Source organism: Rattus norvegicus, chromosome 13 (genome assembly GCF_036323735.1).
Source record: "Rattus norvegicus strain BN/NHsdMcwi chromosome 13, GRCr8, whole genome shotgun sequence".
Taxonomy (NCBI): domain Eukaryota; kingdom Metazoa; phylum Chordata; class Mammalia; order Rodentia; family Muridae; genus Rattus; species Rattus norvegicus.
The window spans coordinates 90141780-90167356 of record NC_086031.1 but is presented as its reverse complement, the minus strand read 5'-3'; the positions used below and the strand labels follow the sequence as shown (position 1 = coordinate 90167356).

Genomic DNA, 25577 nt, shown 5'->3' with positions numbered 1-25577 from the left:
CTCTTATCAGTGACTTCCCTTTCATTCTTACTGTTGTGTGTGTGTGAGTGTATGTGTGAGTGTGTATGTGTATGTGTGTGTATGTGTGTGTATGTGTGTGAGTGTGTGTGTATCTGTGTGTGTAATGTATATGTGTGTATGTGTGTGTGTATGTCTGTGTGAGCGTGTGTATATGTGTGAATGAGTGTGTATGAGTGTGTGTGTGAGTGTGAGTGTGTGTGTGTGTGTGTTAAAGAAGAGGTGGCTGCTGGATTTTTATCAACTATCTTTTTTTTATTTTACTTAATCTTAATGATTTAGAGTCAGCAACCTTCTTCTGAAAAAGGGCAAGGCAGTGAATAGTGAAGGTTCACGGGCCATTCGTGTCCTTTCAAGGCTGTTTGCCTCCTCTAGTGTGTCTCAGTAGCAGGTGAAGAATGTGTGCCGATAATTGAGCCTTGCTGTGCCCAGTGAGCAGATTGTAAACCTGAGTGTGTGCAGCCATGGCTTTCCTTTGCGGCCTTCTGTTAAGATGATAGCATTGTTAGCCCCCTTGAGTTAGAAGGAATCTACTCATGGTGTTTTAAGACTGAACCATCCCCACTTTTCTACCTGGAAATTTTTTAGTGTTTAATAAACACTATTTAAAACTTTAGCATTTCTATTCATAAATAATATCTGCTTTTTGTTTTCTTTGTTCAACTCTGTTATTTTAGCCTCATAAAATAATTTGGACAGCTGTTCAGTTTTTAGCATATTAGTAAAATATTCACAGGAATTATATTCCTTTAAAGGCCACAGAAGTGCTTTTGTTTGTAATTTTTCCTAAAGGTAAATTAGTAACTTTTGCTAAGTACTAATTTCAGGATTTAGGCTATCTTGTATTACAAGTTTCTAAACTGTATTTATTTTATTGGAGTTCTTGATATGCTCTTTTAAGCAAAACATACAGTCAATTTTGTGATGGCCTATATGTAGTTAAACATAAGACAGAACTTTTCCCGAGTGTGGCATTCATCAAAATTCCACTTCCACATATCCATTAGATGCTGTGATTGCCTTGGTAAGAGAGGCAGTCTAATGAGACTTTGCACCCCTCCCTTTGGTTAGTAGTCTATTGAAACAGTTGGCTACAAAGAAAGAAATTTCCCTAGAAATCCCTATTTGGGGAAAGGGAAAAGCTGGGAGGCCTGGTACCAACCAGCAAAAGTGACCAAGTAAACCTCATCGCTTCTGCCAATGATTTGAATGTTCTGAAAACACACACGCACTGACAGTACTGAGAAGAAACATTATATTGTCAAATCCAACCAAGCCACTTAAAATCCTGATTGTTGTCAATGGCACCTGCCACCCAGGAAGTGATTTCACAGTGTTCTCAGGACTAGGTGAACCTCACAGGACAGACTAGGGCTTAGGCAATGACCCATCTGTGATAGGCAGGACCATACCGTGGTCATGACTGCTTACTTTAAAGCACCTCTTGTCTTCTACTTAAACTTCATATCAGTGTCCCCAAAGACAGAGTGGGGAGGTGTCACTAGACTCTTTTACTACTCTTTCCAGTGTGACCACTGTGAATAAATCTCAGTTCTCTGTTTTCCATGATCACTTATCTCTTTAATTAATGTGTGAGAGGTAAGTAGCTGACCCTAGCTTTTTAGGGCTGCAAGAAGGCAGGCTTTGATGCCAAAAAACTCTGGTAATGCTGTTCAATGTGATAGTAAAATATTTGAAACCATCATGTTATCTCTTGTCTATGAGATCTATTCAGATATGAGTGAGGCAGATGTTTCAGTTACTTGCGTGTTTATAATTCTTGCATCCGCCAATCAGAAAACATTTTCAAGAGCTGGCAGAAGTGACCAAGTAGACCTCGTCACTTCTGCCAATGATTTGAATGCTCTGAAGACACACACGCACTGACAGTACTGGGGAGAAATGTTTCATTGTCAAATCCAACCAAGCCACCTAAAATCCTGATTGTTGTCAATGGCACTGACAGCAGGCAACTCTCTGTGAGTTCAAGACCAGCCTGGTCTACATAATGAATGCCAGGTCAACTGGGGCTACATAGTAAGACCCTGTCTGAAAAAAATACAGACAATATACCTAAATGGCTGCCCATTTTCCTCACTTTCTTGGGGGCCATCACTATGTCTTTATGGCTGTAGACACAGTAATATTCTGTGTACACATTGCGGATTTAGCTTTGGTGGGGGTAACACTTTTAATCGCTTGTTCTGAGCAAAGTCAATAAGACCAGGGTTTTGAGTTATGTGCACACAAAGCAAGTACCTCACACCAGTCGAAAGCTGCATCCGGGTTGTTGCAGAGCTTCCTGTAAAAACATTTCACATCTTGATTTTTCACTTCAGGGCCAAAGATTTGCTGTACCGAGGCGTAAAACTTATCGTAATCGATTGCATCTGCAGTGGGGAAAAGTGAAGGAACATTTCCATCAGATCCCAAGGACAGAGTTTCACATTTTATATTCTCTTTCCATCCTAGAGTCTCATTTTGGCTTATAGATTGACTATCACTGTACCTTAAAGATCTTGTATTTATGAACATAACTAGGCCCCAGCTAGAATAGTATTCAATCCGAATAAACAATTTATTTTGGTGTTCAGGGTACTCTTCTGTTTCAGCTATGATAGAAATTCTGTGCATGAATACAAAGTTAAGGAAATCACTTTTTCTTGCTATGAAAACATTTACCAGTTCAGTGTTTCTTACAAGTTATCTTAGATCTTTGCACAAAGCAATTATTGGTGATCTGACATTATGTAAACTCTCACACACAGACATATGCAAAGACACACACAGATACACACCCACATAGACACACAACACAAATACACACACAGAAAAACACACATACCATGTAGACACACACACATGCATATACACACCGACACATAGACACATAGATACACATCAGACATACACCATATACCGATAGATACACACACAGACATACATACACACACTCACTTGACTTGAACCTTGAGTTTTGCCAAGTTTCTTGATGTGTTTGGATGAGAATACTAAATCTCAAGTCAAGAAAAAGTTAGAGAGAAGGATTCCTCAAGCCATATAGACAAAATCCTATTATTTTGTTAAACTAACAAAAATATATATTGAATAAATTTCTTGCCAAGGCTTAGCTGTGTGTCAGAACTTAGACATTGGGCACAAAATGGGAAATAGGCAATGTTTACTGACAGCTAACATTTCCAGGAGAGAGAGAGAGAGAGAGAGAGAGAGAGAGAGAGAGAGAGAGAGAGAGAGGGAGAGAGTTGAGAGAGCGCTAGATTAAATATTATAGAAGTCTAGTCAACTCATTATGACTTTAATTAAAAAGGAGAGTTGAAATTGAGCCCAAAGCCCAATTATCTTTGGTTTAGTCTTTTTATAAAAAAATATTTATTTTATGTTTATGAGTACACTGTAGCTGTCTTCAGATGCACTAGAAGAGGGCATCAGATTCCGTTACAAATGGTTGTAAGCCACCAAGTGGTTGCTGGGAATTGATCTCAGGACTTCTGGGAGAGGAGCCAGTGCTCTTAACCACAGAGCCATCTCTCCAGCCTAGGTTTAGTCTTTTAAGTAGCCATTTATTTCCCAGCTGTTGTGATCTCTGTTAGCATTAGTAATCCTTTGGAGTATATAAGCAGAGCCTAACCTTCACTTACCCAAAAGTTAAAAATGTTATTAGATGACATCTGAGGCCCAGAGATTGCTCAACTTTCTTTTAACCACCTACCTGATGTTCCATTGATGTATTTGAAAGGTAGTTTGACTTATGGTTTTCCTGTTCTGTAACTATAAGCCTTCATGAAACTGTTATATTGAAACACAGTATTTGGAATAACCTAAAGCTTTCTCCAAAGCTCATGGTTACTTTCTCCCCAGGTCATTTGACTCTAGAAGGAACTATTTCTTATTCTCTTTAATATGAGAGATTTATCCTAGAGATGGCTCAACATATCTAAGCTAGTAAATGCAATAAGTCATATAAATGGACTTACTGACAAAAGTCTCCTGATTCTCTTAGATGAAGAAAAGGTTTTTTTTTTTTTTTTTTTGAAAAAATCCAACATGCTTTCATGACAAAGGTCTTGGAGGGACCTTCAGTGTAAAAGTGCTATATATGACAAACCTATAGCCAATGTCACCCCACATGGAGGAAAACCCAGAAGCAGTTCCACTAATTAGGAATGAGGAAAACCTGGAAGCAATCCCACTAATTAGGAATGAGACCCGGCTGTGTACTAGCAAAATGCAGTGAGTAATATCTAGAGCTATAAAGACAAAAGAAGGAGATTAAAGTGATATGAGTAGGAAAAGAGGTAGTCTATTTGTCCTTATTTGTGGATAATATACATAAGTGATTGCAAAATGTTTACTAGAAAATATCTTTTTTTTTTTTTTTTTTTTCGGAGCTGGGGACCGAACCCAGGGCCTTGCGCTTCCTAGGTAAGCGCTCTACCACTGAGCTAAATCCCCAGCCCCCGAAAATATCTTTTATAAAAAGTGTCAGGAAACAAAATCAACTTACAAAAATTAGTAGCCTATCTCTATAACCAATAATGAACATGATAAGAAAGAGATCACAGAAACACTCCCATTTGTAATGGCCTCACAAACCTAATAATGAGGTAAAAGACTTCCAAATGAAAAAGACTGAAGAAGACACAGAAGTTGGAAAGACCTCTCGTGCTCATTGTTTGGTAGAATTCAGATGAAAATGACCATTCTACCAAAATAAATGTACAGATTCAACACAATCCCAATCAAAGTCCCCACAACATTCTTCACAGAGATAGAATTACCCACTCTTAAAATCATATGGAGGCACCAAATAACTGGACAAACAAAGCAATTCTGAACAAAAAGAACAGTACTGCATGGGTTATCGTGCCAGAGTGCAAACTAATATTACAGAGCTATAGTAATACAAACAGTATCATTCTGGCACCAGTGTAGACGTGTAGACTAATGGAATACAATTAATGACCCAAACATGAGTTCATATAATTACAACCCTCTGATCTTTTACAAAGATGTCAATGATACATACTGGGAGAAAGCACCTTCATAAAGTTGTTCTGGGAAAAGTGGATGTTCCCAACCAGAAGAATGAAAGTAAACATATTTATAGCCAACATCACCCTACAAAACTAGCAAAACTAACTTCAAATGGATCAAATACCTAGATGTGAAACCTGAAATACTGAAACTGCTAGAAGGAAACACAGGCAGCACCCTACAAGATACAGATGCGGGAGTTGGGGTTGTTTAATAGAATTCAATTTACTCAGGATTGTGCCCAACAATTGACGAACAGTAACTTCATAAAACCAGAAAGCTATACTAAAAAGGAAACAGTCAATTGAGTGAAGAAGGCCCACAAATAGGGAAGAATTTGGTCAGCTACACATCTAACGGAAAATTAATATTCAGAATATACAAAGAACTCAAAAAACAAAGAAGCGAGTAAATAAATAGCCCAATTTAAAAAAAATGGGCTATGGATCTGAACAGAGAATTCTCAAAAAAAGAAATAAAAATTACTAAGAAATATTTTTAAAAAACTGTTCAACATCCGTAGCAATCACAGAAATGAAAGTTCTGTGAAATGAAAATTGAAAATGAAAATAAAAACTACTTTGAAATTTCATCTCACTCCAGTCAGAATGGCTAAGATCAAGAAAACAACTGGCAACAAGTGCTGGTGAAGATCTGGGGAAAGGGAGACCTCATTGGCTATTGGTAGGCTTGCAAACTGACAAAGCCACTATGGAAATCAATGTGGGGAAGTATAAACAAACAAACAAACAAACAAACAAACAAAAGAAAACCACCATGTGACCCAGATATACCATGCCTTGCCCTATACCCAAAGGATTCAAAATCTACTTTACAGTGCCTTGTTCAGCCATGTTTGTTGTCTCTCTATCCCCCAAAGCTAGGAAGTAGAAACAACCAAAATGCCTTTCAGCTGGTGAGTGAATAAAGAAAATGTTGTGCAAACACATACATGAACATGTGCACAGATACATGCACGTGCAATGGACTTGTACTCAGTTGTAAAGAAAAATGAAATGATGAGATGTGTTGTAGTTAAATGGATGTTGCTGGAAAATATAGCAAGTGAAAAGACTCCACCCAGGAATACAAATGCATAATGTTGTCTTTTATTTGTAGATTCTAGCTCTGAACTGGAGTACGTAATCTGAAGTATCTGAGGAAGCCAGGAAAGTAGAAAGAAAGATGCATAGATGGGGAAGAGGAGGCTCTGGAAATGGAACAGTGGGGAAAATGGGAGGGGCTTTAAAATTGGGAGGGGAGGAGAAATAGAGGAGAGATAAATAGAACTAGGGATTTTTAAAACTCCACAGGATGATACTATTTTCTAAATTTATTTTAAATGTATATGTGTGTGCATATGCATATTTTTTGTTGTTTATTCAAAGGAGCTATAATGCTCTCCACAAGAGACGTGCACTATCTAACAAAACCTCTAGTGCCTGCTATGGGAAACCTCCTTCATGTTGTTGGTCTGAAGAATACAACCGTCTCCCCAAACATTAAACAAGCAAAACAAACAAACAAACAACTATTTACTGAAGACAACACACACTTTGGAAACAGAACTTGGAAGAATTGAGCTGGACCTGACCTGGAAGCCTTCTTTGGCTCTCACACACTCAGAAGATGCTATATGAGCTGTTAAGGGTAGAGGAGTACTTAGCCGTTCTACTCAGCTGTAGAGCCTATGAACCACGACAATGACTGGACCAGCATGGTATCCCCAGTGATGTAATAGTGGGTCAACTACCTTGGGGGTAACCAACAGCTGTGTAATTAAACTTAAGGCCCATTCAACACACCACACAACACACACACACACACACACACACACACACACGCACGCACGCACGCACGCACGCACGCACACACACAGCCATTTGGCGATGTCCAAGACATTATTGTCACAGCCAAGGATGAGTGTGCTGCCAACATCTAGAGCCCAAGGATGCTGATGACCACCCCACAACGTGCATGGCTGCCCCACTTGCCTGCACACACAGAACAAAGAATTATTTAGTTCAAAAGTCAAGAACGTCATGGCTGAGAAGCCTTGGTGTAAAAATGACATTCACCTGGTTTCAAAACTTGGCAAATGTTTTATCTACCCTACTAGCCCTATTTGGGGGGGGATGTTTATGTAGCTATTTTAAAGACACATGTTCTATCTGGAATGTACCTGAATGGGGGGGGGTAGCATTTGGTCACAGGGTAATCTGAATTCGGCTAGGTCACTGGTAAGATCTAATAATGTAACCAGGACAAATCTCTGTAGTCTACGTAGCATCCCTTTGAGGCTAAAACCTCTCCATTCAGACATTCTCTCCAATCTTAGCTCCTTACCTACTGTAAAGAGTTAACTCTTATCTTCCAATATCTATTAATCAATACAAACATATTTGGATCGTATTAGCAGCTTGGTGCAAGTTAGGATTACATATTTCCCTTTCTCTTCAATTCTTAAACCTTGTCCCTGAGACGCAGAAGGCCATTTGTCTAGCAGACTAGTTTTTATCTAATCTGAAAACTCCTGAAGCAGGAACTTTGCACCACAGATCTGGGATTGCAAGCTTTTGGGGAAAAAGCAAGGCTAACTTCTTTGTTTAACACGTGTTTAAGGAGAGCCTCCCGACACCAGGCTCTGAGCTGGCCTTATCTTTGCAAAACCTTCAAAACACTTACAGGTCAATGGTCAAGCGCAGAGTGTGTATTAACCTCAGCAGCCTAAATAAAGCAGGTAAATTCCTGGAGGCAAACAATAAACGCAGGAACAGTGTTGAGGATGGCTCTGCTTGGGGGAAATGTGGGAGTTTGTAAAAAGGTCGCATTCTATTTTCTTGAAAAATCGAAAGATGAGAGAGGGACTGGAGAGATATCCAAATCAGGAGAATGGCATCTTAGCCATTAAAAGTATGGCAAAGGAAACAATTTAATAACTGTGGACGTAAATCACAGCTCTTACCTCAGAGCTCTTACATGTTTTTGATCCATGTATGAGTGAGCATAGCTTGGGAACAGATTCAAGTTGCCCTGAATAACATATTCCAATATAGACTAGGTTAGCTTTCATAGTCACACAACAACACAACAACAACAGAAAGGTCATGTCTCAAGGCATTTTCCAACCCATTGAAAGCAATCTCAAAGCAGGCAGAGGTCTGCTGCCGCAGGCTTAGGGCTTTCTGATAACACTCTTAGCTTCGGATTTGGTGAAAGTCGGTGGCCTACTACCACAACCCAAAGGGTTTGTGTGATAGATCAGAGGGCACTAAGTCAGGACTGGTGCCTAATTAGTCAATTTTTAATATAGATTTGCCTTTTTTTTTTCTGAAAACTTCAGCTCAGGCATGAGGATGTAGTTCACTTGCTACAGTTGCAGTTTACAAAGTAAATAAGTAAACATTTTTAAAAAAGCTATGACATATATATTTAGAAATGTTGAAAAGTGCCTGGCAGGATTGAAGGTTGAGGCAGTGACTCACGGTCACCGAGATGGCTTGTATAGATTCTAAGGAGAGTTAGTAAACCAGGAACGTGGCAGAGGCAGAGGAAAAACTCTCTGTAGTAATATATCAGAAGGAATAAGTCTGGATGGAAGACTTCAGTAGGTGTTATAATAATCTGAGAGAACTATGGTTACATATTCAAAAGTAATACTAAACACATGGCTATGAGACTAGGCAGCTGGCATTCATGCCATAAGACTTGGGCAAGAACACACTAGGCAAAAACAAACAAACAAATCTCAGGACGAAAGAAAGAAAAAAGAAAAGCAGAATGAGAAACGAACAAAACCAGAAGAGAGTGTCAACATAGACAGACACACAAGAGCAGGATTGGGGGAGGGAAGGAGGAGAGGGAGGAGCTTCGTAGAGGCCAGCCTTCCTGCAGTGAAATGGTCACATGGGCGGAAACGGGGTAACAAAGCCAGACCTGGTGGTGCACACTTGGCGTCCGAGCGCTGTACAGGCGGGCGGTGGAGGATATCAAGTTTCAGGCCAGCCTGGGCTACATAGTGAGATCCTGTCTAGACGAAAGAAGAGATAAAAAAGAAAGGCGACTTACTGAACTTGTCAACAGTATTAGGTATTGAGTATATTTTCAACAAAAATGAAGGAAGCCGGCCTGCAGTGAATGAGAAGAAAGGCGGAGATGCTGTGGGGGAAATTTATCAGAAAAGCAAACAAGAGACATGGAGGGGTAGCTTAAGGGAAGGGCATCAAGGACGAGACGCCAGCGTATATTTTTAGATTCAAAGGACAAAGCTGATGGAAAAAGAGACTCCTGAGGTTGTTGCTGCAAATTGACAGTATTGGAGAGGAGGGCAGGAGGGCTGCCTCAGGAAGTACTGGGCTAGAGGAAAAGGGAGAGTGAACAAACTCTAGGCTCTGTGCCTGGCTCTCTCCTAGGGTGGGAAACTTGGCTGAGAGGAGCAGAAGCCCCATCAAGGATTCAAAACCATGGTGAGAGTTGGGAGAATCAATTGTAGCAAGAGGTAAAACAAGCTGACTGGAGGGAAATTAAAGCTTTGTTGAGCACTTTATGGAGAGCTCAGCCAAGATCTGGAGAATATCCAGAAAGATCTGAAATCCTCTGACTCTTGGCTTGGGAAGGTGACTCCTCTCTACTTCCCATTGTCTTCACAAGCAAAGTGGACTGCATTTTATTACAGTTCTAGTGAGCCGGGTAACACAGAGACACAGAGGGCCTCCCATGTGGCCACTATGCTCTACTGAGTCTCAGGTGGGCCAGTGGCTGACAGTGTCTGCAGTAGAAGCCCTTAATGCTATTTAATCCAACTCTTTGTATTACAGATAAATACAAAAGGCTTCCTTGCATCTAGCTAAGTATGTCAGGGACAGAGGAGGAACTCAGTGTCTTGGGTTTTAAACTAAACTGCCTTTCTCCGATGACCTAATCAACAAATCCAGATGGACTTCTCCGTAACCATTCATCTTACCTTTTTGTTTGTTTGTTTGTTTTTTCGGAGCTGGGGACCAAACCCAGGGCCTTGCGCTTGCTAGGCAAGCGCTCTACCACTGAGCTAAATCCCCAACTCCCCATCTTACCTTCTTTGGGGATAAACAGGCCTGCTCTTTCTTCCTTTTTCTGGGCTGTGGTCTGTTCAACCAGTTTATTGAAGTCAACCAAGGACGCTTTGAAGTTGTTGATCTGCAGTGCAAGGTTGAACCGCTTCTCATCCCTGGCATCCATACAGATATAAGGGGTCTCTTATTTCTGCACGGAGGAGGAAATAATACTGCAAATTTGCTAATGCGGAAAAGCTTCTAGTTCTTATAACATGTCTCTGCCATCTCAACGTTTGCCCTAGGTCTCATTCCTCTGGTTTTTTTTTATCCCCGTCTGATAGGAACAAGGAGTAAGAGCTGTTCCTAGGAGGGTTAGCAGGAGGAAAGCTGAGGCCTGCTGCATTTCATAGAGGCAGGGGTGATAGTGAAGGGTCCTGACCTCACAATGTCAGCATTGGCCATCATGTGGACTTCACTAGGTCACAGTATCTGTGTAAGTCCCTGAGCAGATTGGGATCCACCTCCTGCAGGGTGTGTGTGTGTGTGTGTGTGTGTGTGTGTGTGTGTGTGTGTGTGTGCATCCATTGAGAAAATGGAAGGATAAAGGAAGGAAACTAGGTTTTACTTTCCTTGGAATGAATGTCTCTTCTCCCTCCCAGTCTCCTGTCTTCTTCATGGTACTACAGAGAGTTACGTTCACATTTTCCCATAGCTCTCCTGGATAGGGAAATTTGAACCTGTGAGGATGAAAGTGTATTTCATCACCTGTCTTCCTTGGCACCAATAACTATTTTTAGAAGTTGTGGGGAATAAAAACGTTTCTTTTTCCTCTTTATGCATTTACCTTGAGCTAAAAAAACGAAAAGGAGCCAAGGATAAGGAAGGTGTCCTTGTGAGGAGAGCTTTTCAAGAGGAACCAGTTGAAGAAGAAGAGGCCTTTCTGTTTGTCTCTTCCATTAATGCTAGCATCTAGCACCACTGAGTCCAAATGCTTACTTCTGATTTAAGTTGTGTGTGTGTGTGTGTGTGTGTGTGTGTGTGTGTGTGTGCATTCTAGTGCATGCTGCTGTAAAAGTTTGCTGCTATGTGTGCACAAGGCACAAGGAGGCCTGAGGATGAAATTGCACATTTTCATAATCGTTCCGTACCTTCACTTTTGATGTCAGATCTCTCTGAATCCTGAGGCTGTATTGACTATATTTGGTGGCCAACAAGCCCTCTCCACATTTCCAGCTCCAGTATTCCAGGTGTCTAGCCCACAGTGCCTATCTTCTAACATGGGTACTGGGAATTGAACTCAGGACTTCCGTAGGAGCAGTCAATGCTCTTAACCACTGAGCCATCTCTCCAGCCCCAGTGCCTATCGTCTAACATGGGTGCTGGGGATCTCAATTCAGGTCCTTACATTCGTGCAGCAAACACTTCATCAACTGAGGTATGTCTCCAGCCCCCAACCCCTCTCCTACATCCCAGTGTTTTAGAAAAGTCTATTCTGTCTGTCTACTAACAGTCAATTTATGAAAACGTGAGAAAGATGGAGTCCCTTTTCCTTGGTAGTGTATCTTTTCAATCATCTTGAGCAATCCTGAGTTCAGAATTGAAGCAAATGGCATTAGGGGGCACGTCTGTGGTGAGCACCGGGTGTCCGTCCTTTGACTCATCTCTGACCGTGAGGTTTTAGGGGAGTAAATTTCTATAAACATGCTACATGGAGAATCTCTTCACTCTATTTATTCTTTCTTTCTTTTCTCTTTTATAGCTTTCCAAATACTACTTGGCAGCTTCTGGGAACTATCTTTCCTCCAATCCTCATCCATTCATTCGGCATTTATCAGACACCTCCTTATGCCAGCAGGTATGTAGGTAGTAGTGATACAGGAGTGAGCAGATAGTGTGAAATTATTGCTTACTGTATTAGATGTTGTATCTTCTGCAGCATTGGTCTTAGTCCATTCCTGTTGCTCCAATAAAACATGTCACGCCGAGTAATTTGCAAGCAGATACTGATTTCTCACAGTTCTGAAGATTGGCAACAGTGTAAGGTCCCGGCAGTCAGGAGCTGGCAAAGGCCCGTTCCTCCTACGGGAACTTTCTATACACTCTTACGTGGCGGGAGGATGTCGTGGAAAAACACTGTGACCAACAGCAACTTGGGAAAGAAAGAGTTTAGTTTATCTTACACTTCCACATCACAGTCCATCAGTGAAGGAAGCCAGGACAGGAACTCAGTGCAGGAATCTGCGGGCAGGAACTGAAGGAGAATCCAGGGGGGAACACTGCTTACTGGCTTACTAGTTGTATTTTTCTAAGCCTGCTGTCTTCTACAACCTAGCTGGACTGGACGCTCACACATCACCATTAATCAAAAACCTGCTCTCACGGCTTTTCTACAGGCCAGTCTAGTGGAAGCATTTTCTCAACTGATGTTCTTTGTTTCCCCCAAAAACCTTGTGCCAGGTTGGCAAAACAACAACAACAACAACAACAACAAAAAAAAAAAAAGAAAGAAAGAAAGAAAGAAAGAAAGAAAGAAAGAAAGAAAGAAAGGAAGGAAGAAAGAAAACCAACCAAACAACAACTAACCGAGGCAGGGTAGCAGGTTGCTTTACGTCACCATGGCCAAACCCAGCTCCAGGAAGAAGCCAGCGAAGAAATCTCCTGGGAAGAATGTGTGTTAGCACCCGATGCCTGTAGCAGGGCTTGGATTCTTGATGTTACACAGGCCTGAATGGCCAGCCACTGCTTGGCTTGTCTGGGTCACTTTGGAGATGATCTATTGGGGAATACTGCCATGTCCAAAGATTCCACAAGCTCCTGTAACAGTGCCACCAGACAGGGACCAAGTACTGAAGCACACAACCCCATGGGGAATCACTCCCATAAATATCTAATTCTGAAATGTATAAGGAACATTTTTTATTAGCAAAGAAAAACATAATATGTGGTATCTTGCTTATTTCTATCAACTCTGCTAAAGGACTTTAACAATTCACAGGACCATTATAATAACTGTTATCAATTATCAAAATGTTAACTCTTTCCCTCCCAGGCTCTTAACTCCTTCCATTCAGTGCTCTTGTGTAGGCAATGTTCTGGACCTTTTAGGTGGATACGATAGAGGCCACCACTGCTCCCCTACCTCTCTATCCTCATCTCCTGTTATTCTGCTGTACTGGCTCCCTTGTGTCCCTCCGAAGGGGCAAGTAGAGCCCCACCCTGGCACATAGGTCTTGTTTAGAGCGCTCAATGCAGACCTGAATAACAGCACATTTATTTTCTCTTCCTGCTATTTTCTCTGTCTTATAATTATTTATGGCACTTGGCATCTGACGTCTTCTATATGAACCAATTTGATTATTATTGTCTTCTATCCCAACACCTCTAGAAAGTGAGCTTGAGGAAAAAAAGACTGTGCCAAAGAATGAATACTTTAGAAAAAAATATCAGAAGTCTTTCCTTGCTTCCGTCCTCCCTCCCTCCCTCCCTCCCTCCCTTCCTTTCTATCTTCCTTTCTTCCTTCCACTAACATTGCAATCTTACTGTAGTAACACTACTATACTGAGAACTCAGTGAGACAAAGAACTTGCTAAATGCTCGTAGAAGTCTAAAACAGAAAATTAGAAACGTTTTTCAGGGCAGGTGAGTTCAAAGTTCTTGTAGATGCTGAGTTCAGGTTAGAAGTTTTAAAAATAAGACAAAGATTTTCGAGGACGGCACACATTGCCTCTTGGTTGAATGTTCAGTGCAGCAGGGTATCAAACTATCTCAGCTGATTATTGAAGAACTTGGAGATGCGCTGAATCTAACACAGTGGGAGGGGCGAACACTCAATTCAGTTTCCACAAATCAGTCATTAGCGCCTATGACAGCTTCAGGTGCGTGGAGCTCGGGACATTTTTCTCTTGTGGGTAGTCGTTGGGGACTGCAGTGGAGACAGGGAAAGCAGGCCTAAAGAAGTGGTGCTCACAATCTATATTTGACTTGTACTATATTTGCATTGCTGCTGGGGAAAGGTCCAGTGGAAAATGTGTGCTGTTCTAAATATATCCTCTCTATACCGGCTAGATTTGGACTGAAGCCTTGGGGGCACTGCTCAAGAGATCACCTCCAAGGAAGCTCTTGGACAGGATTGTGTATCAGGATACTCCTACTGCAGACTGAGAAGGCTTGGGATCCAATGGGAGGGTGACTTGGGTGTCACTCTGATGCTATTTTCTTCCTTTTTCTGGGGCTCTGAGAGGGGCACCTCAGCATACTGTCACAAACTCTGGGACATATCATCTTCCAGCTCTAGAGTAGTTGAGTCTCAGCCTGCTGCTTTTGTTTGTTTGTTTGTTTTGACCTCAGTTTCCCTGTTTGTAAGATCGTTTCGCTGCCTCGGGCATTTCATTGTTTTGTTTTCTTTCTGTTGGGTGTATGAGGTGGGGGTGGGTGTTGTTATAGCTTCACAGGAAAAAGTATTTCATTCAGCATGCTCAACTGAATTAAGCGCAGGCGTTTATAAATATTTATGAATGAATGTATGCTAGGATGATTGACTTAACAGGTGAATGGATGAGATGCTTTCAAGCTGGTTGAGGGGAAATGAGCAGTGAGGACCCGCTGTGGCTTATTTAGCTCGGTAAAGGAGTTTACTTTCTTTTTTTTCCCCTGTACGGTCTCTTCCCGCTTCCACTATGGCTTAAGGGTTAAGGAAGAGGAACAAGAGCTGACTAGACTCCAAAACTTGCCTCTGCAGGTTACAGAATGCGCCTGGGAGGTGGGAAGGGGTGGAAGAGGCGGGCCCCAACTAGGAGGCGGAGTCAGAGGTTCTCAGAGGGCGGGGCCGTACCCTCGAGGGCGGGGCCAAGAGTGTGAGTCGGGGGGCGGAGTAACGGGAGATTCCGGGAGGGAGGAGCCGCAGGCGAGACTGCGGAAGAGCCTTAAGGGGGCGGGGCCAAACGGCTGTTGTTGGGTGGGGCCGCAAGATTGAAGGGCGTGGCGTCGATGGAGGTCCAGTGTAGTGCTTGCTAGTGGGGCGCGGGACTCACGCGGGAGGGCGGGATCTCAAGAACGCTAGGGGGCGGAGCTTCGTGCGGTGGGCGGGGTCCTAGCACTGAAGGGCGGGGTCTCGGGTGCGCGCGGGCTGGGCGGGCCTGGCGCTGCTCCGAGGCACAATGGCCTGAGCTGCAGCCTGAGCGTGAGCTCCACCCGGTTCGCTGCGTGGCGGGCAGCCGGGCGCACGGAGCCCTCTCCCTCACGGCGCGTCGGCGTCGGGCCATGTACTCGGGGAACCGTAGCGGCGGCCAGGGCTACTGGGAGGACGGGGCGGGCGCCGAGGGCGCAGCACCGGCCGGCACGCGGAGCCCCGCGCCTCTCTTCAGCCCCACCGCGTACGAGCGCCTGGCGCTGCTGCTCGGTTGCCTCGCGCTGCTGGGCGTCGGCGGCAACCTGCTGGTGCTGCTTCTCTACTCCAAGTTCCCGCGACTGCGCACGCCCACCCACCTCTTCCTGGTCAACCTCAGTCTGGGCGATCTGCTGGTATCCCTGTTCGGAGTCACCTTCACCTTCGCGTCGTGCCTGCGGAACGGCTGGGTGTGGGACGCCGTGGGCTGCGCGTGGGACGGGTTTAGCGGCAGCCTCTTTGGTGAGTCGCCCGGGACGGGTTCTCCTCGCCTCTCAACTTTCCCTGGGTACCTCAGCTCTGGGCTTCCGTCCTTCCCGGGATCGTCCCTGATAGCCAGTCATCACCCACAACTCCCTGTCTCTCCTCCTCGAGAACCTCCCTTCATCCGTAACCCTCTTCTCTCTTCTCCCAGGAATTCTCCCTTCCACCAGGTCTTCCTCCCCAACTCTCTTTCTCTTCCGCCCCCTCCCTCGGGTCTACACAGCCTTCCTCCCAGCCAGTCATCAACCTCGGCTCCCCATCCCTCTGCAGCACTTAACAAAGTCTCCCTGCTGCCGATCACCTTATGTCCTCTCATCTGTTTTTACTTCCTACTGTAGCTCAACAGGGCATCTCACAGTGGGGGAAAGAAACCAGGGCCTGTAGAGTCCAGAGATGCAAGAAAAAAGTCAACTCTTGAAGAGTGGAGGCGGGGACAAGGAAAGATTTAATTAATAAATGAAGTATTTGTTTCTTAAAGTGACACGTAGAATCCTAAATAACGCAGCATTTTTACCCCCTTTCACTCGTTAGCAATTCTAAACGGTTGAATGCTTCCTAGGGAGTGAGACTGTATTATACTTTTTTTTAATTGTATTCCCTCCACATAGGTTCTGTCACACCAGAGGTTACAAAGGGCTCAAAGAATTCCAACTCACTCTTGCGAATAAATAATTAGCAGGGCAGCCAGTACGTTTAATTAAAGTAGAACTTGTTGATTTCTTGAAGATTTATATTGAGAATTGACAGGTTGAAGGTTGACTAACCCAGGATTCTAAACCTGAGAAAAACGTGTGTGTGTGTGTGTGAGAGAGAGAGAGAGAGAGAGAGAGAGAGAGAGAGAGAGAGAGAGGAGAGAGAAGAGAGAGAGTCTGTGTGTATCTGTCCTAAGGATTTTGTTTGTACAACGACTTACAATAGAAATGGATATTACTTAAGGCTTAAAGTCCCTTTTTACAAACCTTAAAACACATTGATAATTTACTATTACCTTGATCTTGGCAGGTCTTAGAGAAAATCATCTATGTCATATCCCGGAGATGTATGACAAACCCAAATCTCAGAGTATTTGTCATGATTCCCTTTTTAAAGTTTTAAAATAAAATTTAGGAGTTACGGTGGTTTTTTTTTTCCCCCACTACTTGACAATTCTGATACTTTCTTATTCTCTCCCCCCTAATAAACATTCATCTAAGGACTTCCTTTATATAACAGTATTGAACCCTGAGAAAGGTCCGTAAGAGGATATGAGTGGTACATAGGTTGTCTATGTGATTATTCTGTTACCTAAAAATGTTCGTTGGGAGGGTTTTTTAGGCAGATTAATCTTTAAACAAGGTGATGTGTCAGGAGCCTAGCTTGCAGAACCCCTTGGGCGGGCGACAGGTGTTTGAAGACATTAAAGTCCTTTTTTTCTGTGAAGTACTTTTCTGTGCTGTGGTGTTCAGTGTCTCCATCTGGGGCTGAGAAAACAAGACTGGGTTGAGTTTTTCTTATGTCTGCAGCACCCTGTCTCTCTCTGGCTTGCTCTGCCAAGCTTATCTTCCAGAATCCTCTCTGTCCTTTCTTCCCCTTCTGAATTCCTGCTGGGGTCTGTCAGCATCAGAAGAGATTTCTTTAAAGACTACAAGAAACATCCACCCCGGGTGTTTTACTGGACAGTTCCTTTATTCAGGGCATCTATTAGGACTTTGAATCATGGCCTTTATTCCCATCCTAAAACCCGATGTAGGTCTTGTGGGATTAGAGGATTGGAAATAAGTTACTTCTTGGAGACAAGTCTAGAGTGAGATTGCTGCAGATCTTAACAGCATAATTAGCAAATGATTTCTTTTCCCAGAATATGCTTCTTGAGTAGGGAAAAGGATGGAGGTAGAGAAGACTCTTCCCTTTTCTGCTCCTCAGCCAGGACTAATCAATTCTGAGTACTGAAGGAGAGGACATGTTTAACTGCTGGACGTTCCTAGCTGCTTGCTCCAGGCTTTGGTGAGACTGGTGGCACAAGGGTAGGCCTATGGCTATCCCATTGTCTAGGCCTTCCCAGTCTCTTACCGGCTGCTGGTTCTCCTACCGTTGTAATCTACTATTGAGCTTTCTGCGGTTAAAGTCCTCTCTCCCACTTGCTTTGTATTTTTGAAGGCTACAGTGACATCTGTAGGTTAGAACGTACCTACACTTGGTGCTTATAACCCCCTCCCCTCTTACTGCCACCCTTCAGCCTTGTTCTGTGCCTGGAGGAAGTGCATATACATGCTTATACTCTAGACAGCCTCATAGGTTTTCTCTCCCTCTTTATAGTCTGCTAGAAGCACGAGTAAGTAATTCACATATTCTCGTATATATGTGCAGGAGGAGACCAGGGAATTGCTTCATTCTGGGCTCTGGTCTTAGCATCTCAAAGAAGGCTAAAAATAAGTAGAATCCCTGATAATCTTGGTCAGAGGTTTCTACCAGCTGGGCTTGTTAGGGTCACGGTTTCAGTTAAACTGATCCAGCCAGCCAGTGACCTAGTAAAGTTCATTTAAATCCCTATTGAATGGCTTATTTTACAGTTACCAGAATAACCATTCTCTTACTTGTACCTGCATCTAGATAGCAGATTTAATGGTAGTGTACAGTAGAGGGGCCAAAGAACAATTATTGCTACTGTGTATGATGAGCAATCCAAAGACCGGCAGTGGGGTGTATAAATGTGCTAGCCTGCAGAATTCCAGGTGAGTATGTCCAAAGGGAACAGCCGCCAGCCACACCTAGCATTGCATGGACTATAGCCAGCCGTGCGATGGAAGGGAACAGAAGAATCTTTTCTCATTATTTCTTTAGAAATGAAAATAACACGCTTAGAAAGATATTCGTGGTTGCAGAGATCGTGTGGCAAAATGCAAATAGTTCCTTATTTAGATATTATTTATGTTACTGTGTTTTAAATAGGTAACCAAGAACTTTCTTTTTTAACTTATACTTTGATACTGAAAACATTATAAAACTGTTTCCCCTTAGGCTTGCTCTTTTATATACTTAGGTATTTTAAAGTGCCAGTTATTGAATTAATTCTTTTGTAATGTCTGAATATCTTAGTGTATCATGTAATGTCTGAATATCTTAGTGTCTACTGCAAGATCCGTAGGGTAGTTAAGGATATATAAATCTTCTCTAAGGCTCTTCTGGGATTACCTACTGACCTTCCTGGCCACAGTAATCTTCCCCATTATGTTGACATGATCATAGCACATCGTGTGTTTCCATTAGCACAGTAAAGCCACCATAGTCCTTTAGCGTAAGCTCATGGTATTGTCCAAATATTTTATTAAAATCAATAATTGTATAACACTATTTTTTAATTTATTTGGATATCGTGTCTATGCCTCATAACAATATTGCCTGACTTTAGGGGAGGGTATATAAAATACCTTCTTTTTGCTAGAAGAACTGTCGGAAACCATTTAATGAATTGCTTTGGGTAGAGGTTTGTATCCACATTAACAAGTCAGACTCCAGTGGATTGGAATTGCTGTTGCATGAAATTGCTTCTATATTATTTACAACTGTGTTCTTTTCTTGAATTTTCTTCTTTCAGAGAAGAGTTCCAGTCACAAATGCATATGTGATGCATGGTAACATTTCCCGCTAAGGTGAAATGCAGAAATGAAAAGGACACATCCGTATGAGTATTCTCAGATATGATTACATGCACTTTATCGTGTTTTCCATGCTACTGACTTTTTTTTTTAATGTTTAAAAATTATAAGAGTTAAAAGCTTAGGACTTACAGACTCGATGTTTCTGAATGAATATCACAAATAAAGATTTTATTACAGCATCAATACCTCAGAAGAGCCCTCAACCTAGATCCGTACTGTGTTCTCTCATCAGCTGTGGCCTGAAGCTTCAGCTCCTAGGATGGCGGACAAACTTCCCACAGAGTTTGATGTGGTTATAATAGGGACTGGTTTGCCTGAGTCCATCCTGGCAGCTGCATGTTCAAGAAGTGGACAGAGAGTTCTGCACGTTGACTCAAGGAGTTACTATGGAGGGAATTGGGCGAGTTTCAGCTTTACAGGTTTGCTGTCGTGGCTGAAGGACTATCAACAGAACCATGACAGCGAGGGAGACGTGACTGGCACATGGCAAGACCTGATCGATGAAACCGAAGAAGCCATCGCTCTTTGCAAGAAGGACGAAACTATTCAGCACACGGAAGTCTTCTGTTATGCTAGTCAAGATGTGGAAGATAGCATGCAAGAGACCGACCCTCTGCAGAAAAGTCCCTCCCCAGAGGCATCTGCTACTCCGGCGGACTCTCTGGATACTGCAAGCTTGCCCAAAGAAAGGCACTCAGAAGACTGTACAAGCTACGAGGCGCCTTCTAGACGTACAGAGGGAAGTGATGGAGCAGTTTCACTCTCCTCCGCTGATGCACAGGACTCACTGGAGAAAGAAAAGTTCTGTGGAGATGAAACCGGGATGCACACAGTTTCAGATGGAGAAGAAGGTGAACACAAACTTGCTGCAGAAGACAACGTAGGACAACCAAAGAGAAATACGATTACTTACTCGCAGATGGTCAAGGAGAGCCGGACATTCAACATTGACTTGGTATCAAAGCTGCTGTATTCTCAAGGCTCACTGATCGATCTTCTAATCAAATCAAACGTTAGTCGTTATGCAGAGTTTAAGAATGTTACTAGGATCCTTGCATTTCGGGAAGGGAAGGTAGAACAGGTGCCTTGCTCCAGAGCAGATGTGTTTAACAGTAAAGAGCTCACTATGGTTGAGAAGAGAATGCTAATGAAGTTTCTCACGTTCTGTTTAGACTACGAGCAACATTCAGATGAATACCAAGATTTCAAACAATGTTCATTTTCTGACTACTTAAAAACTAAAAAGCTAACGCCTAACCTCCAACACTTCATACTCCACTCAATTGCAATGTCGTCAGACTCATCCTGCACTACATTAGATGGCCTTCAAGCAACAAAGAACTTCCTTCGGTGTCTTGGACGGTTTGGCAACACTCCCTTTATATTCCCTTTATACGGCCAAGGAGAAATTCCCCAGTGTTTCTGCAGGATGTGCGCAGTTTTTGGTGGAGTCTATTGCCTTCGCCATAAGGTACAATGTCTTGTAGTTGACAGAGACTCTGGAAGATGTAAAGGAATCATAGATGGCTTTGGGCAGAGAATAAGTGCCAACTATTTTATCGTGGAGGACAGTTACCTTTCTAAGGAAATGTGTTCAAACATTCAGTATAAGCAGATCTCAAGGGCAGTGCTTATCACAGATCAGTCCATCCTGAAGACTGATTCAGACCAGCAGATTTCCATTTTGGTAGTGCCTCCTCTGGAGCCGGGAACTGCTTCGGTTCGGGTCATGGAATTATGTTCCTCAACCATGACATGCATGAAGGACAGCTATCTGGTCCACTTGACCTGTTTCTCTTCAAAAACAGCCCGAGAAGACTTGGAACCCGTGGTGAAGCAGTTATTCATCCCTTTTGCAGAAGCAGAAGCAGACAAAGAGGAACTCAGAAAACCAAGACTTTTGTGGGCCCTTTATTTTAATATGAGAGATTCCTCAGGGGTGAGCCGAAGCTCATACTGTAGCTTACCTTCCAATGTATACATCTGCTCTGGTCCTGACTGTGGACTGGGGAATGAGCATGCAGTCAAGCAAGCGGAAACACTGTTCCAGGAGATCTTTCCCAGTGAAGAGTTCTGCCCTCCTCCACCAAACCCTGAAGACATTATCTTTGAAGCGGAGGGTTAGCAACCAGACACTCCTGGATAGCAATACACTTACCACTAAGCTAGATACCCCAAGGACAGCAAGAACTTTTAAAACCTAGAGCACCTTCAAAAACAAAAGAAAACACTGGCAATGCCTCAAAACATTGTCGCATGAAGGATACCCACCACCAGAGTGAGCCACAACTGTGTAAGAAGCACTGTTCACGTGTCTTCAGAACTGAGATTGTCATGTTACTGTTAACCTTTCAACAACTGAGTTGTTGGTGAATTGGCTCTTTTGTTTCAGAATTGGCTACAGCAATTCAGAATCTTTGAAGGCCGTTCACTTTTATTTTACTTCTGGGTCCCTCGTTAGCACCTCTGCTGACCTTTAGGTAATATCTCGCTTGCTCCTGTGTTTAGGTTTTATCTTTTTTTTTTTTTACACTAAATTACTGTCCAAGGACTATTTTAGCTACTCCCGCAGCTACTACTGTTGCTACCACCTCAGATACGTAGAGGGACACGTAAGTCATAGACTGGGAGAGTTTCTTGATTACAGGAACACATGGAGATGGTAGTAGGAGTAGCAGCTAATTCAGATGCCATGTGGTAAGACACAACTGTCAGAAGCTTAGCTGTGCGTGCCACTGTGTCGTGGGTTTAACACTTACATGTGAACTCACCTGCTTGACCATTGGAACTCAGGAGGCAGTAAGACTTCCCTAGCCTTCTACCTTCTAAGAAGTGTACCGCTTAGTAGTCTAAGAAGCTCATATTTAAGATACATCCCAATCTGGGCATGGTGGCCCACTCATGTAATCCTGTCATTCAGACTGCTGAGACAGGAGGATCACCGTAACCTAGGCCAGTCCGGGCTCCAGTGAGCTGGGAAGGAGCACAGCATGCTAATAGACCACAGTGTGCTCTGAGTATACTCTTACTCCTCCTTAGTGAGGAAAGCAAGAAAAGATTCACATGACTGACAGCATGCTCAGAGTAGACAGCCGCTGATTGGTCTCAGTGTTTGTTTTTTAGTAAAGCAATAATATTGGGTAAATCTTAAGGTTTTAATTAATTAATTAATTAATTAATATTGGGTAGATCTTAAGGTTTAAATCTAGCAGAACAACTGAAATGCCTAAAATGTCCTAAAACAGCAATTAACAACAATTCTGAGAGAGGCCGATTGGAAGTGAGAGTAATTCAGACCCACTTTATAAAGTTTGTCAGAACCACAGTCTGCTCCAGAGACATTTAGAAGGCATAACTGCAAAGGGTAGACAGACATTTCAAAAGACAGAACTGAATGTAATGGAAATGGAACTAAAGATTAGACTTGGCCAAAGCACTGTTTGTTTGTTTGTTTGTTTGTTTTTAACTAAGGAAGCAAATATATTACTTTAAGTCATCACAAAATAATAAGTTGGAAGTGAGACAAACAAGTGAAAAGTATTTAAAACTATTGTGGATATTGTCTAATTTTCTAACAAGTTAGAATGTAGAATTGTAGTTTTTAGATGTTTAAGAAATAAATCATAAATGCTGCTTTTCATCAGTTCTATTTTGACTCAATGAGGGCTTCATTCTAAAAGTCAAACAAAGCCCCTCCTTCCGGGTAGGCGGGAGCTGCAGAGTTCAGTGTTGGCAAAGAGCTAACAGCAAACAGAAACTATACTTACAGTGACTCAGGATCCGAGGGCTTGTGTCCAGTAGAGTAGCCACGCATCTGGAGGAGCAGAACAAGTGGTAAGAGCCCTTACTAACTGCACTAACCAGAAACTTGCTCACATTTGCTTTAGTTATGTTTGCTCATGGTTTTGTAGGCTGTTCATAATACGACGAGCAACAATGTAAAACTTAAATTTATATTTGGAAAGCATGTAGGAACCATTTCTCAAGCAGAAACAAGGCCTTGTTACTATTTCTATCTGAATATGGCTGAAAGAATTGTTACTGGAATAAAAATGCAAAGTAAAGATGCACAAAGAAACCAGTGCTGATATATTACATTTCCATGGCTTTTTAATGTATAGCATCATAGAAATATACTACACACAAAAGATATTTCACAAGTAACAAGATACATAGCTTTTTTTAAACTCGAGATTCCAACAGTGATGGAATTTTAAAAAGCACATATGTGTGTATATATATATATATATATATATATATATATATATATATATATATGTAGCTATATTAGAATACTTTAAGAAACACACTAAAATAGAAGGTTTAATGAAGGAGCTAAATTTAAAATATGAGTATGGGAATGAGAGCTGTTTTGGCTCAAAGGAAATGCTATAAACACAGGGAAACCTTACACAATTCACTACTAGTTGTCTGATCTCTAGGCAATCACTTTTAGCTTCCATTTACCATCTATCAAGTGGAAATACTACCTAACAGAATTATTGTGAAGACCAAGTTGGATAATGCATAAGAACTCATATCTAAGGTAATGCTAGCATGTGACATTTTATGTAAATGGTATTTATTATAATGTCATTTGTTACGCCAAGCGTATGCTCTATGTAATTTGAGAGAATTGTTATAAATTATCTAGGAAAATAAGCTGGGAAAGCCACCTTCAACTTGAGAGGGAAAATACAGAGCTTTGCCCTTCAAGTCCTTAAGGCATGATATTGAACAACCAATCTAAACACTCTGTGGTGCTGAGTTCAAGAAGGTTAAGATAGTCAGCTCTCTGGAGGGAAGCTTTTAGACACTACCCAGAGGAAGCCCACATCAGTATGGAGATAAGTATTAGGCTTCCTTTTCATCAGGTAATGCCGTTTATTTGTAAATGAAACTGTTAAGCATAAAGTAAGAAGACTACGATTTTTACCCCAGTAATGGTGCCCAGGCATGTTCGGGCAGTAAACATTGACAGTGGAATAAAAAAGCTGTCTCTATTATGTGGGTGTTTTTTATTTTTATTTAAGTTTAGTTGTTTGAGACAGGGTTTCTCTGTGCAGCCCTGGCTGCCCTGGAACTTGCTCTGTAGACCAGGCTGGCCTCAAACTCAGAGGCTGCCTGCCTCCGCCTCCCAAGTGCTGGGGGATTCAAGACTTGTATGCGCCTGACTTGTTTTTCTTTCTTTCTTTTTTTTTTTTTTCTTTTCTTTTTTTTTCTTCAGAGCTGGGGACCGAACCCAGGGCCTTGCGCTCGCTAGGCAAGCGCTCTACCGCTGAGCTAAATCCCCAACCCCCTGCCTGACTTGTTTTTATTATTATTTTTTTAAGTAGGTGCACATTCTTCAGGCTTCCTACTCTTCTTGTGCACAGTATAAAGTGATAGGTTGAAAATGAGAAAAAAAAGGAGTAAAACGAATTTCTTTGATCCTCAAATTGATTCTCATTAAAATAGAGATTGAAGCAATGTTGACTGGGTTCCTACTATTTTTAAATCTGCACGAGTCTTCATACAGTAGCATCATGTATTCATGGTCATTTTGAAGAACTACTTAGATTAACCTGACCTCTATAATGGATATTTTTGACATCACTTTGAGTAGTACATGCCCAGGAAAATACTCAGAATGAACAAGTGAATAAATAAAGCTCCTTCTAAACATATGTCCTAGCAATTCCATTTATATGTTTTTTTTAAAGCCTGCTGACTAAGAATTGGATAAGGTTTGCTATATTGCTAGTGCTGTTGTGAGCTTATAGAGTTAAGTGGCATATGTCAGATTGTATGTAAACATGTCTGAGGACCAAAAAGATGTCAGTTTACACCAGAAATTATTGGCTGCTGGTTACGTTTGTGTAAAAATTTAGACCTCTACACTGGAAATAATCAGAAGGCATGTAACCGCAGGTTAATATATGATGATCTCATTGTTTCTGTAATTAATGTCTAGAACTAAAATAAAAGATTAATTGGTGAAATGATTTGCTTACTTGATGAAAAATACTGGCAATATCTTGGAAACATGTAAATTTGCTTTAAATTAAAAACATACATTTCTGTTAGAGTAAAAGGTTATTTCCAAAGATGTGTGGCTGAAAGTTTTTGCAGGACTTAGTAAGAAGAAACTTTTGGAGATTTGCTTTTTGCCTTTGTGTCTGTCTTTTCTCAGCTGTCTGATTTTAA

General features: G+C 42.1%; 3 protein-coding genes across 3 annotated transcripts in view; 2 read left to right on the top strand and 1 right to left on the bottom strand.

Moving 5' to 3' along the window:
• Positions 1 to 10533, bottom strand: part of Wdr64 (WD repeat domain 64) — a 123785-nt gene extending 113252 nt beyond the window's left edge. The window contains exons 1-2 of the mRNA XM_006250343.5: positions 10146 to 10533; positions 2278 to 2408 (exon numbers count right to left, since the gene is read on the bottom strand). Coding sequence (XP_006250405.1) covers positions 2278 to 2408; positions 10146 to 10290 — 276 coding nt within the window. The 5' untranslated portion in view covers positions 10291 to 10533. The remainder of the gene's footprint in view (positions 1 to 2277; positions 2409 to 10145) is intronic.
• Positions 10534 to 15259: 4726 nt separating this feature from the next.
• Positions 15260 to 25477, top strand: Chml (CHM like Rab escort protein). The gene is given in 2 exon segments (NM_001109524.2): positions 15260 to 15732; positions 19328 to 25477. A coding segment is annotated over 1 exon segment (1866 nt). The 5' UTR covers positions 15260 to 15732; positions 19328 to 19650; the 3' UTR covers positions 21517 to 25477.
• The window catches only part of Opn3 (opsin 3), a 30517-nt gene continuing 20220 nt past the window's right edge, over positions 15281 to 25577 (top strand). Inside the window, exon 1 of the mRNA NM_001191933.1 lies at positions 15281 to 15732. Coding sequence (NP_001178862.1) covers positions 15366 to 15732 — 367 coding nt within the window. The 5' untranslated portion in view covers positions 15281 to 15365. The remainder of the gene's footprint in view (positions 15733 to 25577) is intronic.